At 40.7% G+C, this 22,644-nt stretch overlaps 1 protein-coding gene across 1 annotated transcript in view; it reads left to right on the top strand.

Annotated features, from left to right (window-relative positions):
* Positions 1-16,507, top strand: part of htr1d (5-hydroxytryptamine (serotonin) receptor 1D, G protein-coupled) — a 64,936-nt gene extending 48,429 nt beyond the window's left edge. The window contains exon 2 of the mRNA XM_051646992.1: positions 14,153-16,507. Within this exon, the coding sequence (XP_051502952.1) occupies positions 14,883-16,031 (1,149 nt within the window). The 5' untranslated portion in view covers positions 14,153-14,882 and the 3' untranslated portion in view covers positions 16,032-16,507. The remainder of the gene's footprint in view (positions 1-14,152) is intronic.
* Positions 16,508-22,644: the final 6,137 nt, after the last annotated feature.

The following is a 22,644-nucleotide window of genomic DNA, read 5'->3' as shown; positions in this document are numbered from 1 at the left end:
GTAGTTACAGACACTATCCTTCCATGCACCCCGAAATACCTCTAATTTTGTATTCTTCCACTTGCGCTCCATTTTCCAAGCTGCTCTCTTGAGAGAATGAGTGATCATTGTACCATGGTGCCGGGCTTTTCTCTTTAATTTTCCTTAATCGAAGGGGGTTGATGCTATCAAAAGTGCTAGAGAAGACTGTATTTATATTTTCTGTTATTTCATCAAGTTCTTCTAGGCTTTGGGGCTTACTGAGTGTATGAGATAGACCTGGAAGAATATTAGTGAAGCTATCTTTAGTGGTTGAAAGAATAGTTCTACCTGAACGATATCGTGGTGTAGATTGAGTAATATTAGCTGATCGCAGGACACAAGAGACGAGTTAATGATCTGAGATGTCATCGCTCTGCAGTAGAATTTCTATAGTATCAACATCAACTCCATATGACAGAATTAAATCTAGTGCGTGATTATGGCGATGAGTTGGTCCTGTCACATTTTGTCTGACTCCAAGAGAGTTGAGAATATCGATAAATGCTAATTCCAGTGTGTCATTTTCATTATCTATGTCAATGTTGAAGTCACCAACAATTAAAGCTCTATCTACAGTAACTACAAGATCCGGTAAAAAATTAGCAAATTCACCAAGAAAATCAGAATAAGGCCTGGGTGATCTATATACTGTAGCAAGGACAAAAGATGACAGAGTTTTTTATTTATATCTGACGGTGTCACATTAAGCATTATTAGTTCAAAAGACTTAAACTTATATTCTGTCCTCTGAGTAACACCAAAATCTTCACTGTAAATTGTAGCAACACCTCCTCCTCGACCCTTCAGAGGAGGCTCATGTTTATAATAATAACCTGGGGGAGTAGTTCATTTAAACTAATATATTCATCCGGTTTAAGCCAGGTTCCAGTCAAACAGAGCACATCCAAACTATGATCTGTAATAATTTAATTTACAATTAGTGCTTTGATAGAAAGAGATCTAATGTTTAGTAGCCCTACCTTCACATGATTTTTATCTTTAATTTTTTGTTTTGTTCAAGTTTGACCTTAATACATTTTTCTAAATGATTTAGTGAGAGTTTTGTGTTTGGTAATTTAGGGAAGACACAGTCTCTATGTGATATCTAGGTGATATAGTCTCTAAGTGTTGTAGTTTATGTGACTTCTCGAGGCAGCTAGCAGACGTTCAGATTAACCAGTTTGTCTTCTCCCTGACCTGGGTCCCAGTTAGTCAGATACTGTCATTATTAAGACTATGAGCCAAATTACTAGAGAGGAGAGCGGCACCTTCCCTGGAGTGATGGAGTCCATCTCTCTTTAGCAGGTCAGGTCTACCCCAAAAACTCTTCAAATTGTCTATAAATCCTATGCTATTCTCCAGACACCACTCAGACATCCAGCCATTCAGTGACACTAATCTACTATAAACCTCGTCACCATGATTAGCAGAGAGGGGGCCAGAGCATATTACAGTGTCTGACATCATTTTTGGCGCGCTGTCAACGAGACTGAGTCCAACTCCAAACCGAGAAAAGAGATGCTCTGAACTGGGAGGAGCTTGCTCTTTTCCCAGTTGACCCGAAGCCCTGATCGGCTGAGGTGCGAGAGCACCAGGTCCCTGTGTGCACACAACATGTCCCGAGAGTGAGCTAGGATTAACCAATCATTGAGATAGTTGAGAATGCGAATGCCCACCTCCCTTAACGGGGCAAGAGCTGCCTCTGCGACCTTCGTGAAGATGCGAGGGGACAAGGACAGACCGAAAGGGAGGACCTTGTACTGATATGCCCGACCCTCGAATGCAAACCGCAGGAAGAGTCTGTGTCGAGGTAGAATCGAGACATGGAAGTACGCGTCCTTCTGGTCTACTGCTGCGAACCAATCTTGATGCCGGACGCTTACCAGAATGCATTTTTGCATCAGCATCTTGAACGGGAGTCTGTGTAAAGCCCAGTTCAGTACTCGCAGGTCCAGGATTGGCCGCAACCCACCGCCTTTTTTCGGTATGATGAAGTAGGGGCTGTAAAACCCCTTCTTCATCTCGGCCAGAGGGACAGGTTCTATCACACCATTCTGTAGGAGGGTGGTGATCTCTGCGTGAAAGGTAGCAGCGTTTTCGTCCTTTACCAAGGTGAAGTGGATACCGCTGAACCTGGGCGGACGCCTGGCGAACTGAATCATGTAGCCGAGTCAGACGGTGCGGCTCAGCCATCGTGACGGATTGGAAAGCGCAAGCCACGCATCCAAGCTCCGCATTAGGGGGACCAAAGGGACAATCTCGTCGGACGTATCGGCAGGTGGGGCCTCGTGGCGGGGTGGAGCTCGAGGTGCCACACAATGTCATGGCCGTGCTGAGTCTAGGGACATCGAAGCCCTTACCTGGCTCTTTGTGACCACCCCCGGAACAGCCTGGGATGGGGGAGGAAGAGGCCTGTCCTCGCAACCCATGGAGACTGTCACAGCGGGGGCGGATCTGTGCCACAGCTGGGCGCGCAGGGGCGGGGAGACCACCGCTGCAGCGCCAATCCTGCAAGGATAAAAAGGATGGTGGTTGTGATGACGACCATGCACACCGGTTATGTGACCCAGGGAAGGAGGAAACCACTCTTTTGCTGAGCTGTTTGGTACCGCAGCCACTTGGACATGCGGTGAAATTAAATGAAAAAGCAATGAAAGATTCACCTCCAGGCCCTCCACCGGGGGATGGAGTGCTCTGTTTACCAGCTCCAAGGTGGGTTTTGTCGTCGCTGGTTTGCCCATCTCAGGGGCGCTTCGAAGCCTTTCGTGGGTTCTTGGCAGCCGGCTGTGAGATGGGTGGCGTCTGCTTCCTGCGGTGGGCTCCAGGCCGAAGGGGCGGGCTGCAGCGGAACCAGTGCAGTCACCGCAGGGGGACGTCTTTGGCGATGAGCAGGCGAGGTGTGGGATCTTGAGCCGCGCTGGGGCAGGGTATGCTGGATAGCCTCCGTCTGCTGCTTTACCGTCGAGAACTGCTGGGCAAAGTCCTCGACGGTGTCGCCAAATAGGCCAACCTGGGAGATAGGGGGAGCAAGGAACCATGCCTTGTCGGCCTCACACATCTCGACCAGGTTGAGCCAAAGGTGGCGCTCCTGGACCACAAAGGTGGACATCACCCGCCCAAGAGACCGTACTGTGACCTTCGTCGCCCGGAGAGTGAGGTCGGTCACCGAGCGCAGTTCCTGCATCAAATCTAGGGCGGAACTACCCTCGTGCAGTTCTTTTAGCGCCTTGGCTTGGTGGACCTGCAGGAGAGCCATTGTGTGCAGGGCAGAGGCGGCTTGTCCAGCAGCACTGTAGGCTTTGGCTGTCAGGGACGACGTGAACCTACAAGCCTTGGACGGGAGCTTAGGGCGTCCGCGCCAGGTGGCGGCGCTCTGTGGGCATAGGTGCACCGTGAGCACCTTATCCACCGAGGGAATCGCCAAATAGCCTCTGGCCGCCCTGCCATCGATGGTAGTGAGGGTGGGGGAGCTGAAAGATCGGGACCGGGCAGTAAAAGGTGCCTTCCATGATTTTGTCAGCTCCTCGTGCACTTCCGGGAAGAAAGGTACTGGAGCGGGGCGTGGCTGCTTTGAGCAGCGCCGCGAGCCTTCAGGGGAGAGCGGAGGGTTCCACTCTAGCCCAACGCTCGCGGCCGCCCGGGAAAGCATGTCCGTCATTTCAGCATCATCCCATGACTGGGCGACTGCCCCTGAGGGGGGGAGCTCAGCTGAGGCTTCTGCGTCTGACTGGACAAGCCCACTCTCCGATGCTGCACTCGAGAGCTCATCAGCTTCGCGGGCTCCGAACAAGAAGTCGAACTCGCCATGAGATGAGCCGGCGGACTCGTCCGGAAGCCCAATCGGGGCAGACAAGCATGCTGGGGAATGGGAAGTCCATGGGAAATACCCGGCAGAGGTGGTCCCATTGGGGTCCCATAATCGCCCTCAGTGCTAGCCGCATTGGCCTCATACCCGTAGGTAGAAGGACCAAGGCGGGGAGCTGCTGGGGTGGCTCGCTTTCTTATGAAAGCAAGCTGTGACCGCAACGTTGCCATGGTCATGTTCTCGCAGTGAGTACATGATCCATCCACGAACGCTGTCTCCGTGTGGGTCGCGCCCAGACACGAAAGACAGCGATCGTGACCATCTGAAGTTGAGAGATAACGACCACAACCAGGAATAACACACAAATGGAAAGGCATCTTTAAAAAGATGCGTCTTTAAAAAGATGTTCCGTGTGTGCCGCTCTTTTAGAAAAATATACTCTCTTTTTTCTGCCGAAGCGCCCAGGTGCGTTCTCTGCAGTGCACCAGTGCAGAGGAGGGAGAAGCCACTGAAATGCGCCGTCAGATCCAGCAGAGGTGAATGAACAGTCAGCTCAGTAAACATCGACCGTTTAGCTCCAAAGAGAAAATCTGAATGAGTGGTTGCACGCCAGCTCCTTTTATACCCGTATGTCCGGGGGAGTGGCATGCAAATACCACTCGCCAATTTTCATTGGCCTTTTATCAAAGACCAGAGGTGTCTCGGGCTCCCAAGAGTGACCCCTAGTGTCACTACATCGACACAACGTCGAGTGAGTGACAGATAGGGAACATATATTAATTATCTTTAACTAGCTTTTTATTTCATTATCAACATTTTGAATGTACTTGACTACAATGGCTGATAGGATGAATTTAAAATTATTATTTAAAATCAACTTTATGTAATTTTTTAAGCAAAAATTTTAGAAATTGGGGCTGGTCGGTTGCTTGTGGCCTCAGAAATCGTAAACACGCCCCTGATATCATAATCATCTGGTTTTATATTTTTTTTTCTCATCAATCTACACTCCATACCCCATAATGACAAAGCAAAAACCAGATTTTTGATAACTTTGCAAATTTACTAAAAATAAAAAAATTAAATATCACATTGACATAAGTATTCAGACTCTTAACTAAGTGCTTAGTTGAAGCACCTTTGGCAGCAATTACAGACTCAAGTCTTTTTGGATATGATGCAACAAGCTTTGTACACCTGGATTTGGGGATTTTCTGCCATTCTTCTCTGCAGATCCTCTCAAGCTCTGTCAGGTTGGATGGGGACCGTCGGTGGACAGCCATTTTCAGATCTCTCCAGAGATGTTCGATTGGGTTCAAGTCCAGGCTCTGGCTAGGCCACTCAAGAACATTCACAGAGTTGTCTCTAAGCCACTTTGCATTGTCTTGGCTGTGTGCTTAGGGTCATTGTCCTGTTGGAAGGTGAATCTTTGGCCCAGTCTGAGGTCCTGAGCACTCTAGACCAGGTTTTCATTAAGGATATATCTATTTTGCCGCATTCACCTTTCCTTTAACCCTGACCAATCCCCCAGTCCCTGCCGCTGAAAAACACCCCCACAACATGATGCTACCACCACCATGCTTCACTGTTGGGATGGTATTGCACAGGTGATGAGCAGTGCCTGGTTTCCTCAAGACATGATGCTTGGAACTGAGGCCAGTCAGTTCAATCTTCATTTCATCAGACCAAAGAATCTTGTTTCTCATAGTCTGAGAGTCCTTTAGGTGCTTTTTTGCAAACTCCAAGCGGGCTTTCATGTGTCTTGCACTGAGGAGAGGCTTCCATCTGGCCACTCTGCCATAAAGCCCAGATTGTTGGAGTGTTGCAGTGATTGTTGTCTTCTGCAAATTTCTCCCATCTCCACACATGATCTCTGGAGCTCAATTGAGTTACCATGGGGTTCTTGGTCACCTCTCTTACCAAGACCCTTCTCCCCCGATTGCTCAGTTTGGCCAGGCAGCCAGCTCTAGGAAGAGTCCTGGTTGTTCCAAACTTCTTCCATTTAAGAATTATGGAGGCAACGGTGCTCTTGAGAATCTTGTTCTCAATGTTTTTGTAGCCTTCCCCAGATCTGTCCCATGACACAATCCTGTCTCTGAGCTCTGCAGGCAGTTCCTTTGACCACATGGCTTGGTTTGTGCCTTTCCAAATCATGTCCAGTCGATTTAATTTTCCACAGGTGGACTCCAATTAAAGTGTAGAAACATCTCAAAGATGATCCAGAGAAATGGGATGCACCTGAGCTAAATTTCAAAGGTCTGAAAACTTGTGTCAATGTGATATTTTAGTTTTTTCCTTTTAATAAATTAGCAAAGTTATCAAAAATCAGTTTTTTTTCTTTGTCATTATGGGGTATGGAGTGTAGATTGATATGAAAAAAATAAGAATTTAAAGTATTTTATCACAAGGGTGCAACTTAACAAAATGTGTAAAAAATGAAGGTGTTAAAAGCAGGGGTTTGAATACTTTCTGAATGCACTATATATTCTAATGTGCAATTTAGTGATTTAAACCCAAATAATAAACTCAAAGAATTTTGTCACCATCGTAGAAGTCAAAGTCTTCTTCAAAGTGGTCTCAACTCAAGCCCCTTTCATCCCTCAAATGAAGCCCCCACTAGCTCAGCAGACAGTTATTTGCCATGGCAAGATAGAATGTACACAAAAAGTTAGCCTAGGTGTATGTTGTCTAACATTTTGGTCTAATGCTGCATTCACATCATGTCGTAATTACTGTAATTACGAGATGACAACTCAGAGTTCTACTCAGAGCCATTGACGTCTTGGGAAAATGGCTTTATTATTAATAACAGCAAAATATTTATCACTACATCAATTCATTAACTCACCTTGATATGTTGTTGCAAAATGTTTAAGAACAAAGAAAACACTCCAGGTAACATTGGCATAATAAGATTGCATATTAAACAGAAATACTGTATGTGTTCACTCCCTTTAACTGTTGAGGCTGTTGCCATATTGGTTCTTTTCACATGATATCATGACTGTCAAGCTGAAGATGGCGCCGAGTATGGCTGCTGCGTTGCGAACAACATAGTAATGTTTTGTTTGTTTTGTTAACATTTCTTATGTTTTTTGTCTTGGATGTTGTCTGCCTAATTGTCTACAACAGACAAACACTTTTGGACATTGGTTCAGCAATCTCACACCATAAACCGGACTTCACATTCCTCAATGCCGACCCGCTGTTTACAAACACGCAAGCGGAGCCCTTTGTCTGGGCAGCACAGCCGCGGAAACGCAGGAGGAAAAGGGGAAACAGAGCCGGCGTTCTCATCAGAGTAAGACGCCGCACAAATCGACCCCCGCTACCCACTATTCTACTGGCAAATGTTTAGTTTCTGGATAACAAGCTCTGCGAGCTGAAAGCGCGGATCTCTTTCCAACGAGATACAAGGGACTGCTGCATTATCTGCCTAACAGAAACTTGGATGTCTGCGGAGAGTCCAGACTCAGCCATTGAACCCGCGGGGTTCTCCGTGAACCAAGCGGACAGAGTGAAAGACCTCTCAGGTAAAAGCAGAGGTGGTGGTGTATGTTTTATGATCAACAAATCCTGGTGTGATCAGAGGAACGTACATTCTATCAAGTCTTTCTGCTCTCCTGATCCGGAATTTCTTATGCTTCTGTGTCGACCATTCTGGCCACCGAGGGAATTCACAGCGGTCATTATCACTGCTGTGTACATCCCGCCACAAGCCGACACAGACCGGGCACTCAAGGAACTGTATGGGAGTATAAGTGAGCAGGAAACCGCGCACCCTGAGGCCGCGTTCATTGTGACCGGGGACTTTAATAAAGCCAGTTTAAAATCAGTCGCACCAAAATATCACCAGCACATTAGTTTCAACACACGAGAGGACCGGGTTTTGGACCATTGCTACTCTCCGTTCCGGGATGGCTACAAATCCCTCCCCCGCCCACCATTTGGCAAATCAGACCACTCTTCCACTCTGCTTCTGCCCGCTTACAGGCAGAAATTGAAACAGGAAGCACCCACCCTCAGAATGATCCAGTGCTGGTCGGACCAATCAGATTCTACGCTACAAGACTGTTTTGATCACACGGACTGGGAGATGTTCCGGTCCGCCTCTGATGACGACATCGACCTTTACGCTGATAGCGTAATGTGTTTCATCAGAACGTGCGTAGAGGATGTTGTTCCGACCAGAACTGTACGAATCTATCCGAATCAGAAACCTTGGATCAATAGCGATGTTCGCGCTGCACTTAATGTGCGGACCTCCGCTTTTAATTCCGGGAACGCGGAGAAGCATAAACAAGCCAGTTATGCCCTCCGAAAAACTATCAAAACAGCAAAACGCCAGTACAGGAGCAAGATTGAAGGACAGTTTAACACCACCAACTCTAGAAGCATGTGGCAGGGAATTAACATCATCACGGACTTTAAAGGGAATAAAAACTCCGCCATGAACACCGCTGCCTCTCTACCGGATGAGCTAAATACTTTTTATGCTCATTTCGAGGGAAATAACACCGCCCTCGCGGAGAGAGCTCTCGCGGCTGAAGCTACAGAGGTTAGTTCACTCTCCGTCTCTGTAGCGGATGTAACACGATCCTTCCGACGGGTGAATATCCGCAAAGCCGCTGGCCCAGACAGCATTCCGGGCCGCGTCATCAGAGCGTGCGTGAACCAGCTGGCTGGTGTTTTTACGGACATTTTCAACCTTTCCCTCTCTTTGTCTGTAGTCCCCACATGCTTTAAAACATCCACCATTGTGCCTGTTCCAAAACAATCAAAAATAACTTGTTTAAATGACTGGCATCCTGTTGCTCTGACCCCCATCATCAGCAAATGTTTTGAGAGACTAATCAGAGATTACATCTGCTCTGTACTGCCACTCTCTCTTGACCCGCTGCAGTTTGCTTACCACAACAACCACTCCACTGATGATGCCATTGCATCTAAAATACACACTGCTCTCTCCCACCTGGAAAAAAAGAACACTTATGTGAGAATGCTGTTTGTAGACTACAGCTCAGCATTCAACACCATAGTGCCCTCCAAGCTAGATGAGAAACTCCGGGCTCTGGGCTTAAACAGATCGCTGTGCAGCTGGATCCTGGACTTCCTGTCAAGCAGACGCCAGGTGGTTAGAATAGGCAGCAACATCTCCTCATCACTGACCCTCAACACTGGAGCCCCGCAGGGCTGTGTTCTCAGCCCACCACTGTATTCCTTGTACACACATGACTGTGTGGCAACACATAGCTCCAATGCCATCATTAAGTTTGCTGATGACATGACGGTGGTAGGTCTGATCACTGACAATGATGAAACAGCCTACAGAGAGGAGGTACACACTCTGACACACTGGTGTCAGGAGCACAACCTCTCCCTCAACGTCAGTAAGACAAAGGAGCTTGTGGTGGACTTAAGAAGAAAAGACAGAGAACACAGTCCCATCACCATCAATGGAGCACCAGTGGAGAGAGTCAGCAGCTTCAAGTTCCTGGGTGTCCACATCACTGAGGAACTCACATGGTCCATCCACACTGAAGTCGTTGTGAAGAAGGCTCATCAGCGCCTCTTCTTCCTGAGACGGCTGAGGAAGTTTGGAATGAACAGCCACATCCTCACACGGTTCTACACCTGCACTGTGGAGAGCATCCTGACTGGCTGTATCTCCGCCTGGTACGGCAATAGCACCGCCCACAACCGCAAAGCACTGCAAAGGGTGGTGCGAACTGCCAGACACATCATCGGAAGTGAGCTTCCCTCCCTCCAGGAAATATATACAAGGTGGTGTGTGAAAAAAGCTCGGAGGATCATCAGAGACTCCAGCCACCCGAGCCATGGGCTGTTCTCACTGCTACCATCAGGTAGGCGGTATCGAAGCATCAGGACCCGCACCAGCCGACTCCATGATAGCTTCTTCCCCCAAGCAATCAGACTTTTGAACTCTTGATCTCCCACGATCAAATACATCAGCACTGCACTTTATTACCCTTACTCTTATATCTCACACCGGACTGTCATAAATTATATTATTATTATTATATTATGTTCTCTCTTAACAACTGACTATCAACCGACAGCCTGAATGTCAATACAGTACAATACTGTACATTCTATATATATATATACTTTTTTATATATTTTTATTTTTATTGAATAATGTGTATCTATATTGTGTGTATTGTATACTCTACAGTGTATGTTATTATTTGTATACTGTTGAGTGTAATTATGTGTATAACAGATGTTTAAATTGTGTTGTGTTAATTTGATGTTATTGTAAATTGGTATATGTCTCATCACTGTCACGACTGCTATGTTGATCGGAACTGCACCCAAGAATTTCACACACCGTTGCACTTGTGTATATGGCTGTGTGACAATAAAGTGATTTGATTTGATTTGATTTGATTTGAAGCTTTCATAGAATTCCGAGTTTACAACTTGTAATTATGAGTTCTTCGAAAACGTGAACACTTTTTACAAGTCAGAATCTCGTAATTGCGGTAATTCCGACATGACGTGGATGCACCATTAAATTAGAATTACAAGTAAATTAGAAGTTTTTATGCAACTGACTAAAAATGTTAAGACCAAAATTTTAGCCAACTAGTCTAAAGCAGTTTTATGCAACCGGCCCTATTATAAACAAATTATTCAGTCACATGACTTTTTTTTTATGCACATCTTGTATTCCTAATAAATTCAACAGGAGTTTATTCGGTAAATGTGTTTCCATCATAGTTTATGCACATTTCTTCTTACAGAATAAAAAATGTATCCACCTCAAGCAAGCGTACAAGGTTTTTATGCACATTTTGGCGGTTTTATTAGCATCTTCGTATTTCCAACCAATTTCATATCCAGTTTTTATGTGATATCCCAAAACGTGCTAAAAAATATGTGGATGGAAACCTAGCTATTTTCTCCCACTGTAAGTACACGAGGGCACAAAAAATACAGGAAATATAAACAAAATAGAACCATGTCATATTGTTTATTGAAAAGAACATCCCTGGCTGTTGACAAAATGCATTTAATTTTAAATTGCATACATTTATTGAATCAAAATATTTAGCCAGTTCATATTCTCAAATCTTAAGTAAAATGGTAAAACGAGAAAAGAAACACTTCAATAATCAGTTCTATATTAACTTAGTGTTGCACGGCATATGGTGCCATAGTTTTACTTCAATATTCAAGCTTTAAAATACCAGCAGTACCACAGTGTTTTTCATTAATTACAGTAGTATGTACAGTAGTAAAATTCCCAGGGAGTAGGGGTATTCGACATTTGCACAGTTTTTGTATTCGAATATGCATTTTTATAATATTTTCAGTGAATATTTGAACTTCGAATTTAAATTTGACTGACTTACTCTGCTTGTCTGTGTTCGCGGCATTCCAGACAGATTGTCAGTCTATGCATGGTCAGTGACATGCAACTGTTAATCCTGTTTTGGTTTTGTTTGGAACATTTTTTTTAACAGAGCAAAATAGACAAAATAATTGTCTAACTGGCTATTGTGTCTAAAATGTAAGTTACTGGACATTAACTTCTTGTTTATAGAACTGTTGTATAAAAGCAATATTATACTTGCAATTGCTGTAATGATGACCTGCGGCCAAATCTAAGCCGTGTTGATATATACAATATAATGTCTCTCTCGCTCATATTATTCAGAATATCGCCATCTTTGATTTTTGACCGGAATGAGTACTCAGAATACTAATTTTATGTCTTTAATTGTTGTAACATGGTGTAATTTTTAAAATCATAAGGCCAATATAACTATATTTTACACTTATTCCCCATATTAAAAATAGATTGAAATAAATAAACTGATAAACATTGTATATAATCATAAGATTGAAGTGGGTACCTTATTCTTGGTATACTACCTCATTACTAAGAAATAAAGTAAAGTAATACACTTTCAGAGTAATTAGAATTATAGCCTATAAGCAAATTACAGAGACAAATCAGAATCCCCACGTATGCAAGGATGGAGTGGAGAGAAATAATATCAAGGATAAAAATATGGATGGAGTGAAAGGAAATATATTAGATGGAGAGATCAATAATATATAAGATTAAGAACCTAAAATTTGACACAGATAGGAATTGCTTAAAGAAGTAATTATATAATATTAAATGATGTTTAACAGAAATGTAATAAGCAATTATACTGCCCTACAAAGACAAAATGCAAAATTGAGTTATGACTGAAACAGGTCTCTTATGATCTGTTCGGTGACAGATGAGTCTGTCTTATATGCAGAAATTCAGAGAAACCATTGTGTGTAAATGCAGTAACTACAAAGTAACTACGAGCCATTTTTCTTAGTTAATGAGTATGACCTTTGTAGGGTAGTAAAGGGTATTGATATTTTTACCAGTGAAACTAAACATGTAGTCATTTAGGGAAATATACAGGAATTTAGATGGATGGATGGATGGAATGTAAAGTCATGTAAGCACCAAAGTTTATTTTCATGGCAAAAACATAGTAGTTTAAAGTGCAATGACAAACAATAAACAACAAACTATCTCAGCAGTGTATAAAAGATGTATATAAAAGAGATGTAAGGCACGAGGAGACAGACAGAATCTCTCAGCGACACCGAACTAACAACAGGGGAAACAGAAGCACACGTCCCGCAAAACACTTTATCCAGCCATGGTCGCGACCATTACTATCAGCTAAGTTTGGCTGGGATTTTGCTTTATAATAGAGGTCTGCAAAAAAGAATTAACTCGCATGACTCCCGTAAAATATAAATATCTATAAAATAAAATATATGTTCCTCAAATGTATTTTATGTATTTAAGGTACAGAATGTTATTTGTTTTATTCCTTAATTGCACCAGAGCAACAAAAAAATAAACAATTTACAGGCGCAGGGTTGGTGGCTAATTCATACAAATTCTTCATTGTGCTCCATGCGGCGGAAAGTTGTGTTATGGTTGTTAATGCTTTATTAAAGAAAAGTACAAACAGAACTTTGCAACCAACCAAAGGTCAATCAGATATTTGACAATGTTAGATTGTTAACAAAACTTGTTTTTTTTCTCTCTCTTTCAGTTTATTTTATTTATTTATTTATTTATTTTTCAGCTAGCAATTTAAAAAAATAGCCTTTGATACCAGAGTGGGACAGAATCTTAGGGGAGCAGGAATGAAACACTTGCGTAGACCTCTACCTGTAGGCTTTTGCGGGCAGGAGCAGGACAAAACATGACGTGTTTTTTTGCGGGAGCGGGTCTGAAAAATCCATCCCGCGCAGACCTCTAATTTATAATTCTAGTCGGATTTTGGATGATATGGATGGAGAGGGAGATATTTGATAAGAGGGAGCCTATGATACATTAACAGCAGCCACATGGTCACTGCTGGAGACACCACCAGCCCACCCCTGCCCATGCCTACATCTGACCCTGCTATTGCTTAACCCTAAAAAGGGTGAGCATATAAAGGTTCATTAATTAATTGCTATTTTCCATTAGAACCCATATAATACACATAATACCCACATAATACACTTCCATGTTAAATTTATTGTATTTATTTTTTCTAAAATATTGCTTTTGTTTTACATTTTATACCTTGTAGAAATCATGAAAATAACATTGAAAAGATAGGAGCGTTTGCCTGGAGGTCAGCTGCCTTCTCAAAAAAAAAAAAAAAAAATGCTGTCGTTTTACTTTTAAAGATTGTGAGTTGATGCCAGACAAAATATGCACATATCCTCAGTATTTGAAGGGACCCCCTTTTCAATATTTTACACACAAGTTTGACAGACTCACTCAGTGCTTCTTAAATATTTGGATCCCCCAGGATAAAGAAACCTTTTTAGGGTGAAATAGCTGCTATTCTTCACTAACTCCGACTATAGTTATTTTCTCAGTGTTGTAGGCTAATTTAAATAAGTAATAATTATATATAAAATAGAACATTGAGTTTCTGGATTCATGACCATTTAACACATGCTGTCTTATAGCAATAACCAATAATTTATATATGTTAATTAATGAATGTAAAATGAGGCAGGACCAAGACCCTTTGCTTAGTTTGTAACCTTAATCAAAATCTGTGTGGTAAATTGTGTGTGTGAATGTGTGAATATGGGTTTTGCATTATATCAGCTAATAAGAGTGGTGATAACTGCATTTGCATATTATTAAAATGCTTTCTTTCCAGAACTTCTCAATACATTTCCACTAGTGCAATTTAAAGTGTAATCAGACCAGAAGAACATAAAGAATCATTAAGTACTCCCTAACGTTCTCACAATTCATTCTCTCTCTTCTACTCTCTTTTGCAGAAATCCACTTGGATTGAGTTCACCTTAAGCAGAGTTGCATCCACAGAACTACACTCAGATTCTGCTTCTCAGCTTGGCAACTTTCACCTGGACTAACTCCTCCCTGTGGACAATATTCAAAACCAAAGACTCTTTATGTCATGTGGAAAACTGCAGAATTGCCTTTATAAAACCAACTGCAGCCATCAATGGAACTTCAATGGAATAAAGGAATATTCTGACCCAGTAGTCTGAAACACAGGAGAATATATTAAAATATTTTCTAGCATTTCGTAGGAGCAGAAATTGAGGGATATCCTGTTCTTATGGTAGACTAAGGGACACTTAACACAATAATGAGGGGATAAGACCATCAAGGCACTGATTTAAGGGCTAAAGGAATAAATATTTTTTACAACAAGGGTAATGATGAGCACAAAGGGTAATACAGGTTTCTTGTTTGTTCTGTGGCACTTAACTTTCTGTGCATCTGAATATTGCACAAAAATAAAATAGAAATCATAACCAGTTCATGCAGTGGAATAAAACATGAATTATGGTTCACATTGACTCATGATCTTCGCAATGGGGAAGCACCATCAATATCTACTCCAAAATCAACTAACTCTTTCATTGCAAGACAGTTTTAATGGAATAATTTAGCGTTCATGCCAACAGAATCAGCACCGATGAAAAGAACCGCTGACAGAGCACTGGTGTTTAACTTCTAACAGCAGGTGAACAATGCAATATGGATCAGGTCAACAGCACAGATGAGTTTTCCCTCATCAACGCTACGGTCAGTCCCACAACCTTGGCATCCTGGGATGCAACAACGCTCCTTAGCCTTCAGATTTCCCTCTCTGCAATGCTAGCGATCGTCACTTTAGCCACTGCTCTGTCCAATGCTTTCGTAATTGCAACTATCTTTCTCACACGCAAGCTACACACACCTGCCAACTTTCTGATTGGCTCTCTAGCAGTGACAGACTTACTGGTGTCTATTTTAGTCATGCCAATCAGCATTGTGTATACGGTCAGTAAGACTTGGACTCTGGGCCAGATAGTGTGTGATATTTGGCTATCATCCGACATAACTTTCTGCACAGCTTCAATCCTGCACCTTTGTGTGATCGCATTGGACCGATATTGGGCCATAACCGATGCCTTAGAGTACTCAAAGCGACGTACCATGCGCAGAGCGGGACTGATGATCGGTGTAGTGTGGGTGATATCTGTCTCAATCTCCATGCCACCTCTCTTCTGGAGGCAGGCCAAGGCCCATGAAGAGCTTACAGAATGCATGGTCAACACTGACCAGATCTCTTACACACTCTATTCCACTTTTGGCGCCTTTTATGTCCCAACAGTCCTCTTGATCATTCTTTATGGACGAATCTATGTGGCGGCTCGTTCCAGGATCTTCAAAACGCCAGCAACGAGCGGAAAACGCTTCACCGCCGCTCAGCTCATCCAGAATTCGGCAGGCTCTTCGCTCTGCTCAATAAACTCCACCACTAACCAGGAAGGCCATCTTCATCCTGGAGGTGGAGGAGGTGGTGGTGAAGGAGGGGGGTCTCCTATTTTTGTGAACAGTGTGAAAGTGAAATTAGCCGATAGCATTCTGGAAAGAAAGCGTCTTTGTGCCGCTCGGGAGAAGAAGGCCACCAAAACTCTTGGGATTATCTTGGGTGCATTTATCGTGTGCTGGCTTCCGTTCTTCGTGGTTACATTGGTGATGGGGATCTGTAAAGACTGCTGGTTCCACCCTGTGCTCTTTGATGTGTTCACTTGGCTGGGGTACCTGAACTCCCTCATCAATCCAGTCATCTACACTGCCTTTAATGATGACTTCAAACAAGCCTTCCACAAACTCACTAAGTTCAAAAGATGTTACTAAGGGAATATGGCAAATCTGCTCCCTGTGTTTTGACAACTTCATGACATAATTAGCTGATTTCTCCTGAAAATATAGTGTAACTTTTGTTGTGCATCAGCCGTGGAGGACTTTCATTACTTTCAATACTCATTCTCCTGCATTTATTGTCAGTGAACTTCTCAACATACTCATAGTGTCTGGTCACTCTAGAATACTGTTTCATGAAATCTTATAAGACAGCTTGTAAAATCATGTGCCATATTGTTAATGCTTCCTTGTAGTTTATGAATGCATGCTAAGAATCTCATTCCTGGACCAGAAAGTGACATTCTACTGTCTCTGTAAACAATAGATATTTATAAACTGCCTTATTTACCAGAAAGTGAAATTAAAATGAAAGACAAACTTTATGGTTGCTGTTCCCTTAGGAACAAGAAATACACTATGTGCGACTCTGAGGACAGTGCTGAGAGTTCATGGACATTAGCACAGACTTCCTGAATAAAAATATGAATTAATTACATAACATAAAAACAGCCTTAAATTTCTTGTTTTTCAAGTTTTGTGTGAAAGAGGTTCGTTGTGAGTTTCCTGATAATATTTTTTCTGTCAGAGTTTGATGAGGTTTAATATCCTGAACATGAATAACAGGCTCATTTTAGCAGGGGTTATGTCCGTATACATTGGGGTTCAAAAGTCCACTTGTGAAAATGCTTTGATTGCTGATGCATTTTTCTAATTAAAAACAAATTCTATTATAAATTTTGGTATCAGCATAACAATTTGAGAAAACGTTGCATTGAAAAATTTTGATGAATTATAGAATTTATGAGTATTTGGTATGTCCTCATTTTGTTTTAATGACAGCATGCACTCGACATTGTTAGATATTCTTGTATTTGGCTGACCAGATATCGGGTGGGTTGCCAAAGTATTAGAGTTCTTCTAATACATAAAGAAGAGTAAGCAATACTAAGTGCTTATGGGGAAAAGAGTTTATTGATGTCGATCTTGTAGCATTCTTCTTAATCTTAACCCAAAGCTCTATCTGTGTGACAGACCATTTATACCTGGAGAACAATAGTGTTAGCACCTCCCTGGAAGGCTCCCAGTAAACCAGACATACAGGATATCGCCAAATGTTCCTCCTGGGTGGGGTTAATTGAGTCTCTGGCCACCTTTTGCCTATGTCCCGTGATGCTTAGCATGAAATGTGGGCGCAAATTCCGTTATCAAGTAAACAGTTGTTTTTGAGGTGTAAATCCGTTCATTCTTTCATTGTGGTGTTGGGATTTTGAGGAAAGGGTGTCTGATTTCATGATGACATGCAGTACTGTGCAAAAGTTTTAGGCACTTGTGAAAAATATTGCATAGTGAGGTTGTCTTCAAAAATAATGACATAAATAGTTCTCATTTATCACTTAATGTCATACAAAGTCCAGTAAACATAAAAAAGCTAAATCAATATTCAGTGTGACCACCTTTGCCTTCAAAACAGCACCAATTCTCCTAAGTACACCTGGACACAGTTTTTCTTGGTTGTTGGCAGACAGGATGTTCCAAGCTTCTTGGGAGAATAGGAGAATTCGCCACAGTTCTTCTGTCTATTAGAAGATTCTCAATTGAGTCTCAATTGCTTCTGTCTCTTCATGTAATCTCAGACTGACACGTTGTTCAGTGGGGGGATTTGTGGGGGCCATGACATCTGTTGCAGGGCTCCCTGTTCTTCTATTCTAATCTTTTCTATTTGCAAAAGTAATGTTTGGGAGTCTAACATTTATATTTCCTATTGACACACTAAAGCTGAAGAATATAAATAACCATCTTAAGACAAATGCTTTTGTGAAACATCTTATGTGCCCAAGACTTGCACAGTACTGTACATCACTCACTATATCAGCGTAATACTGCATGATAATAAACTGCATGGGGGTGAGCGCGAGGCAATAATCTGTGTTCCGCGACTACTACCGGGTCCTTGAAGAAAGTATAATGTGCGAGTAATACGTTACTTTAAACTTTTGTGTGGCAGCCCGAGGGTGATTGAAAGGTGAGAGGTGGTGCTTCGCTGCCATCTGGGACACATCAGAATGCCATTTAAATTTGATGTGGCCACATGCTTTTTTGACTACCTCTGTATGTGTATTTTTTGTGATCCAATCACAAAAAGTTTTGCACCCTGTTTGCAACTATATATATATATATATATATATATATATATATATATATATATATATATATATATATATATATATATAGTGCTGACCATTTGCAATCAGTTCATCTGAAACATGTTAATACCAGCTGTAAACAGGGTCTAAATTACTGCAGCCAGAGTTAGCAAATGCTTTAGAACAGCTTCTGGTGGAAGTCGCACCCACATTCATTTCAAAGTAAGACTCCCAGGAAAAAGGTGGATAGACTAGAGACAATTAAAATACACAATCCTTCAACATAAACTCCACAACTCCATATTGTTAATGTCACACATTTTCTTATTTGATTTGTGATTAGAAATAGTGTAGAATCTTAAATATCTCCTAAAATTTTTGTTTATTTCCAAGTTTTAAATAGATTCCAGATATTCATATGTGGACTTATGAACCACATTGAACTGGTCAGTTAAGGGGCTTTTTTTTTTAAGGACAACATGAAGCAGTAGAAAAAAACATTTAATGATCAAAAGTTCACACACTGGTTGAAACTGACAAGTGGAGCTTTAGCTCATATTTAGGAAAAAATAAAATAAGTCTGGCAGTGAAAGAAGAAATATTTTCACAAAAGCTTCAAACATTTTTTATGATTAACATTTTAGAAAGAGCCCTTCTCAGTTATGCACACAGCAAGGATGAGGTCACACCCCATAAAACAGATGTTTAGAGATCCATTATCATTCACAATCATCACAACTATATCTAAATACAAAAAAATATTGTTTTATTTTGCCTTACTTATTGTTTTATGGCATCGAGTAAGGAAGTTGCAAACCTAATTTGGTTGTACTTGTGCAATGATAATTGTACTTATATAATGACAATAAAGATATTCTATTCTGTTCTATTCTATTCTACACAAGTACATACTTTCACCAGTATATCAGCGTGTTTGGTACATGATGGGTGATATGATATGTGCTTGCCTTTACCAGAGTGCGGTCGTCAATATAAATGGACTGTAAAATTTCTGTGACTAGTCGGTCAGACTAAGATCATACTGATGCACATGTGTGTGTTTGCGAGTTGCAGAGGAGGTGCATCCAGAATGTTGATCCATCTGCCCTCATCCTGAATTCTTTAGACTCTATTTCAGTGCTTTACCTTAATTTGCTTTTTCGTACAAGAGTAAACAAAAATGGCTTTAAAATCAAACATTGAAATGTATTTATAAAAATTTAGCAAAATTATTATGATGACATAGGCTGAATAGGAACTTTGACTTTTAAATCTTTTTGAGTGTTTTGTTTCTACATTTCTCGAACAGACAATTCTCTCGGCAGCCAGTAATTCACAGCACAAACCACATTGCAAGTGAACTCGTTTTAATGGACTCTGGGTCATATTTTCTTTTACCTCTAGTAGTTTTGTTCATTGTTTTTGAAGATGAGGGCATTATCATGCAAAATATCCAGAATGCCAAATTTGCTAGCTTGTTCAAGTGACAAATGAGTTTGTGCCAAAATACTGTTTGAGTTTGACTGGATGCACAGCAACCACCTTTGATGTCAACAACAAAAATTATAGGAAGCCTTTCCTCCTCCTTAAAAAGCCTATTTATTTTGCTATCCTAACAATGCACAATTAAAAAATTAGTTGTATTTTATCATTATTTTTTCCTCTGTTGTCTATGACCCTATATCAGAACAGAACTGTGACTCACCAGCTGAGAACCACTGATTTAGCCAAGAGAGAGAAAGAGGGATGAAATCAAGAGATGATTTCTCTGTTTTATGTATACAAGTAGAATTAGTTAATCAAATTGCAGTAAACTCAGGAGAAAATTGTGTTGCTCAGAGTTTGGTGTTGTTGTTTATTATTATTATTATTATTATTATTATTATTATTATTATTATTATTATTATTATTTTAGTATCAACTTTACATTTCTTAGGAGGAATACAAAGAGACCGAAATGAGACAACTGTTGACATGCAGTACAGGTAAATGAATGTGGACAGCATAGCTCATATAATTCGGTCTTGGAAGAATTTGATGAAAAATGTTTGCATTCATAATGAAATCTATGACTTTTAATTGCAGATGTTGGTATCTTACCAGTTCTGAGGACAGTGTGTGGCATTAAGAAATTTGTGAAGTATAAGACTTAAGCAAAAGTCTTCCTTTGCTCTCTCTGTTTTATCGCATTGTTGCCTGGGAGAAACAATTACAAAGGTTTTACAAAGATCTCATTTGAAATGTTTCTTTTTCATGGGAACTATTTTGTATTTTTTATACACACCTTGGTTAACCCCAGATTTCTAAATTGGATTGCTACATCAGTAATATATGTTTCTGCCTCATAAATTAAGACATACATTTTGGAACAGTAGTAGTAAATAGAGTCTCTAAAACATAGCAACAAATCAGTTTACAGTATTAATTAACAAAAAAACATCAAATGAATATCTATTCGCATTTAAATAAAAAAATAAAATAAATAAAAAAAAGTATTTAAACACATTTGGACACTTAAACAGTCACACTTAAAAAGTCATAATGTCATGGCATTAAATACAAAATATCACAGCAGGTGGCATCTGTAAACATATGCTAAATGCTAGACCTTTTCTCAGAACTTGCTTCACTTTTCTTATAACCACTTCAATTACATTAGTGGATGTATGAAGTCAGTTCCCCTCAAGTTCATCATAACTGTCTTGTCATAATTGTGAACAATATCTTTTGTTTTGTCATTTGAAACCTAACAAACCTCTTTTTGTTAAATGTTTTGCTTGAAAAGTATTTGCCATGTAATTATTTTTATTTATTTATTTATTTTTTTTTTGCAGAAAAGTAATTGCGTCTTTACACAACAGAGTTAAGTCAAAAGTGTAAAGATGTTAAAGCCAGAAAAAATTAAGCCTGCTCCGACCCACCCCAGCTCCAAGTATCAAAGGCAGTTCTGATGCAGCTTAAATTCTGTGTAAATGATAGAGCATATATTTCATAATTTAGTTTCATATTTAAAAATATAACTTCATATTCTCAGTAGTTTTATGTTTCTGTTTTCATTATGTTATATTTAAAACATTAATCTCATTACATTATTTATGCAGTTGTTATTGCTGTGTAAATACATTCAACTTAAACATTAAACTGTCTGTTTTAAAAGCACCTAAATGCCACTTTAGATGTAGCTTCTGTGCCACTTTTGCACTGTGAAGATTGCTTTAATGTCCAAATACTTTTGCAGAATGTTAGGGACCGACAGTCTCAGTTGCCATTCACTTTTATTGTATGGAGAGAAAAAAAAGATCAGCATCTACATCTACAAATTACAAATGTGCCCTCTTGTGTTCCATGAAAGAACGAAAGAAAGTCATAACAGATTTGGAACAACATGAGGATGAGTAAATGACAACAGAATTTTCATTCTGGTGTGAATTATCCCTTTAATTTCAGGCTTTCAATGGTTTTTTTTCTCCCTTCTTTTTCAGCTGAAGCAGGGTGTTGTGAAAGAGCACTCATTCAATAAGTGAAAGGTAATCACAGGTGGCACTGAAATACAATTAGCTTGAAATATCCTGATTTCAGCCTCAGAAAGCGTTTAAATTGACAGCATCACTGAATCAATTTCAAACAAATGGAAATGTAAATTAAAAACGGGTGTTATGGTTGGGGGGGTGAGATGGCCTGCCACCTCACTTTAGAAGAAATAAACAAAGAGTTTCAGATAACGGTAAGTTTGCAGTGGAAGAGGAAGAAGGGGTTCAGCATGCATTTAACCTCACTGGGTGGCACTTAGAGGAAAAAGAGATAAGTGGAAAGAAAAGACAAGGAACAAACAAAACACAGAGACCCACAGAAGAGAGATGCAGAGTTTAAGAGGACAAACTACTGCATTAACAAACATTCACACACATTCGCATGCACAAGAAGTGGGCATCAGGGACCACCACACACACAGACAGACAGGAAGAAAAAGCACAGCAGAGAAAAAAATGGGTTTTCCCTTTGAGTGCATATCAATCAGGCATGACCCTCTGCAGCTGGAGAAAAAACAAGCATTAAATATAAAATATTAAGTGAATCAAGAAATTAAAAGTCTTTATACCTTGTTCTCAAACTCATTTAAAGCTGAGTTTAGGGTGTAATTTCTGCATTATCTGCATTTTCAAACGCATTTCCTGAAACAACATAGAGTTGTCTTTACATATTAAACTGGAATAGAAAGAATTTTAACATTTAAAAAACTGCACACTTCAGCTTTAAGTGTCTTCACCTGTTTTATTAAAGGTGAAGAGTGTTATTTCTGTGCCATTAGCATCACCAAACAGAACTGAATTTTCTTTAAAATGTTTTTAAATAGATTTCCTAATATCTCCTGTCTTCAATTGGTTTGACAAACAGATACTCCGGCCCTACACTCACGCCATTGTTGAGCTGGTCGGGATCAAACAATACAATGATTTAAAGGT

This window comes from Myxocyprinus asiaticus, chromosome 20 (genome assembly GCF_019703515.2).
Source record: "Myxocyprinus asiaticus isolate MX2 ecotype Aquarium Trade chromosome 20, UBuf_Myxa_2, whole genome shotgun sequence".
Lineage (NCBI taxonomy): Eukaryota > Metazoa > Chordata > Actinopteri > Cypriniformes > Catostomidae > Myxocyprinus > Myxocyprinus asiaticus.
This window is presented reverse-complemented; position numbering and strand designations above follow the sequence as displayed.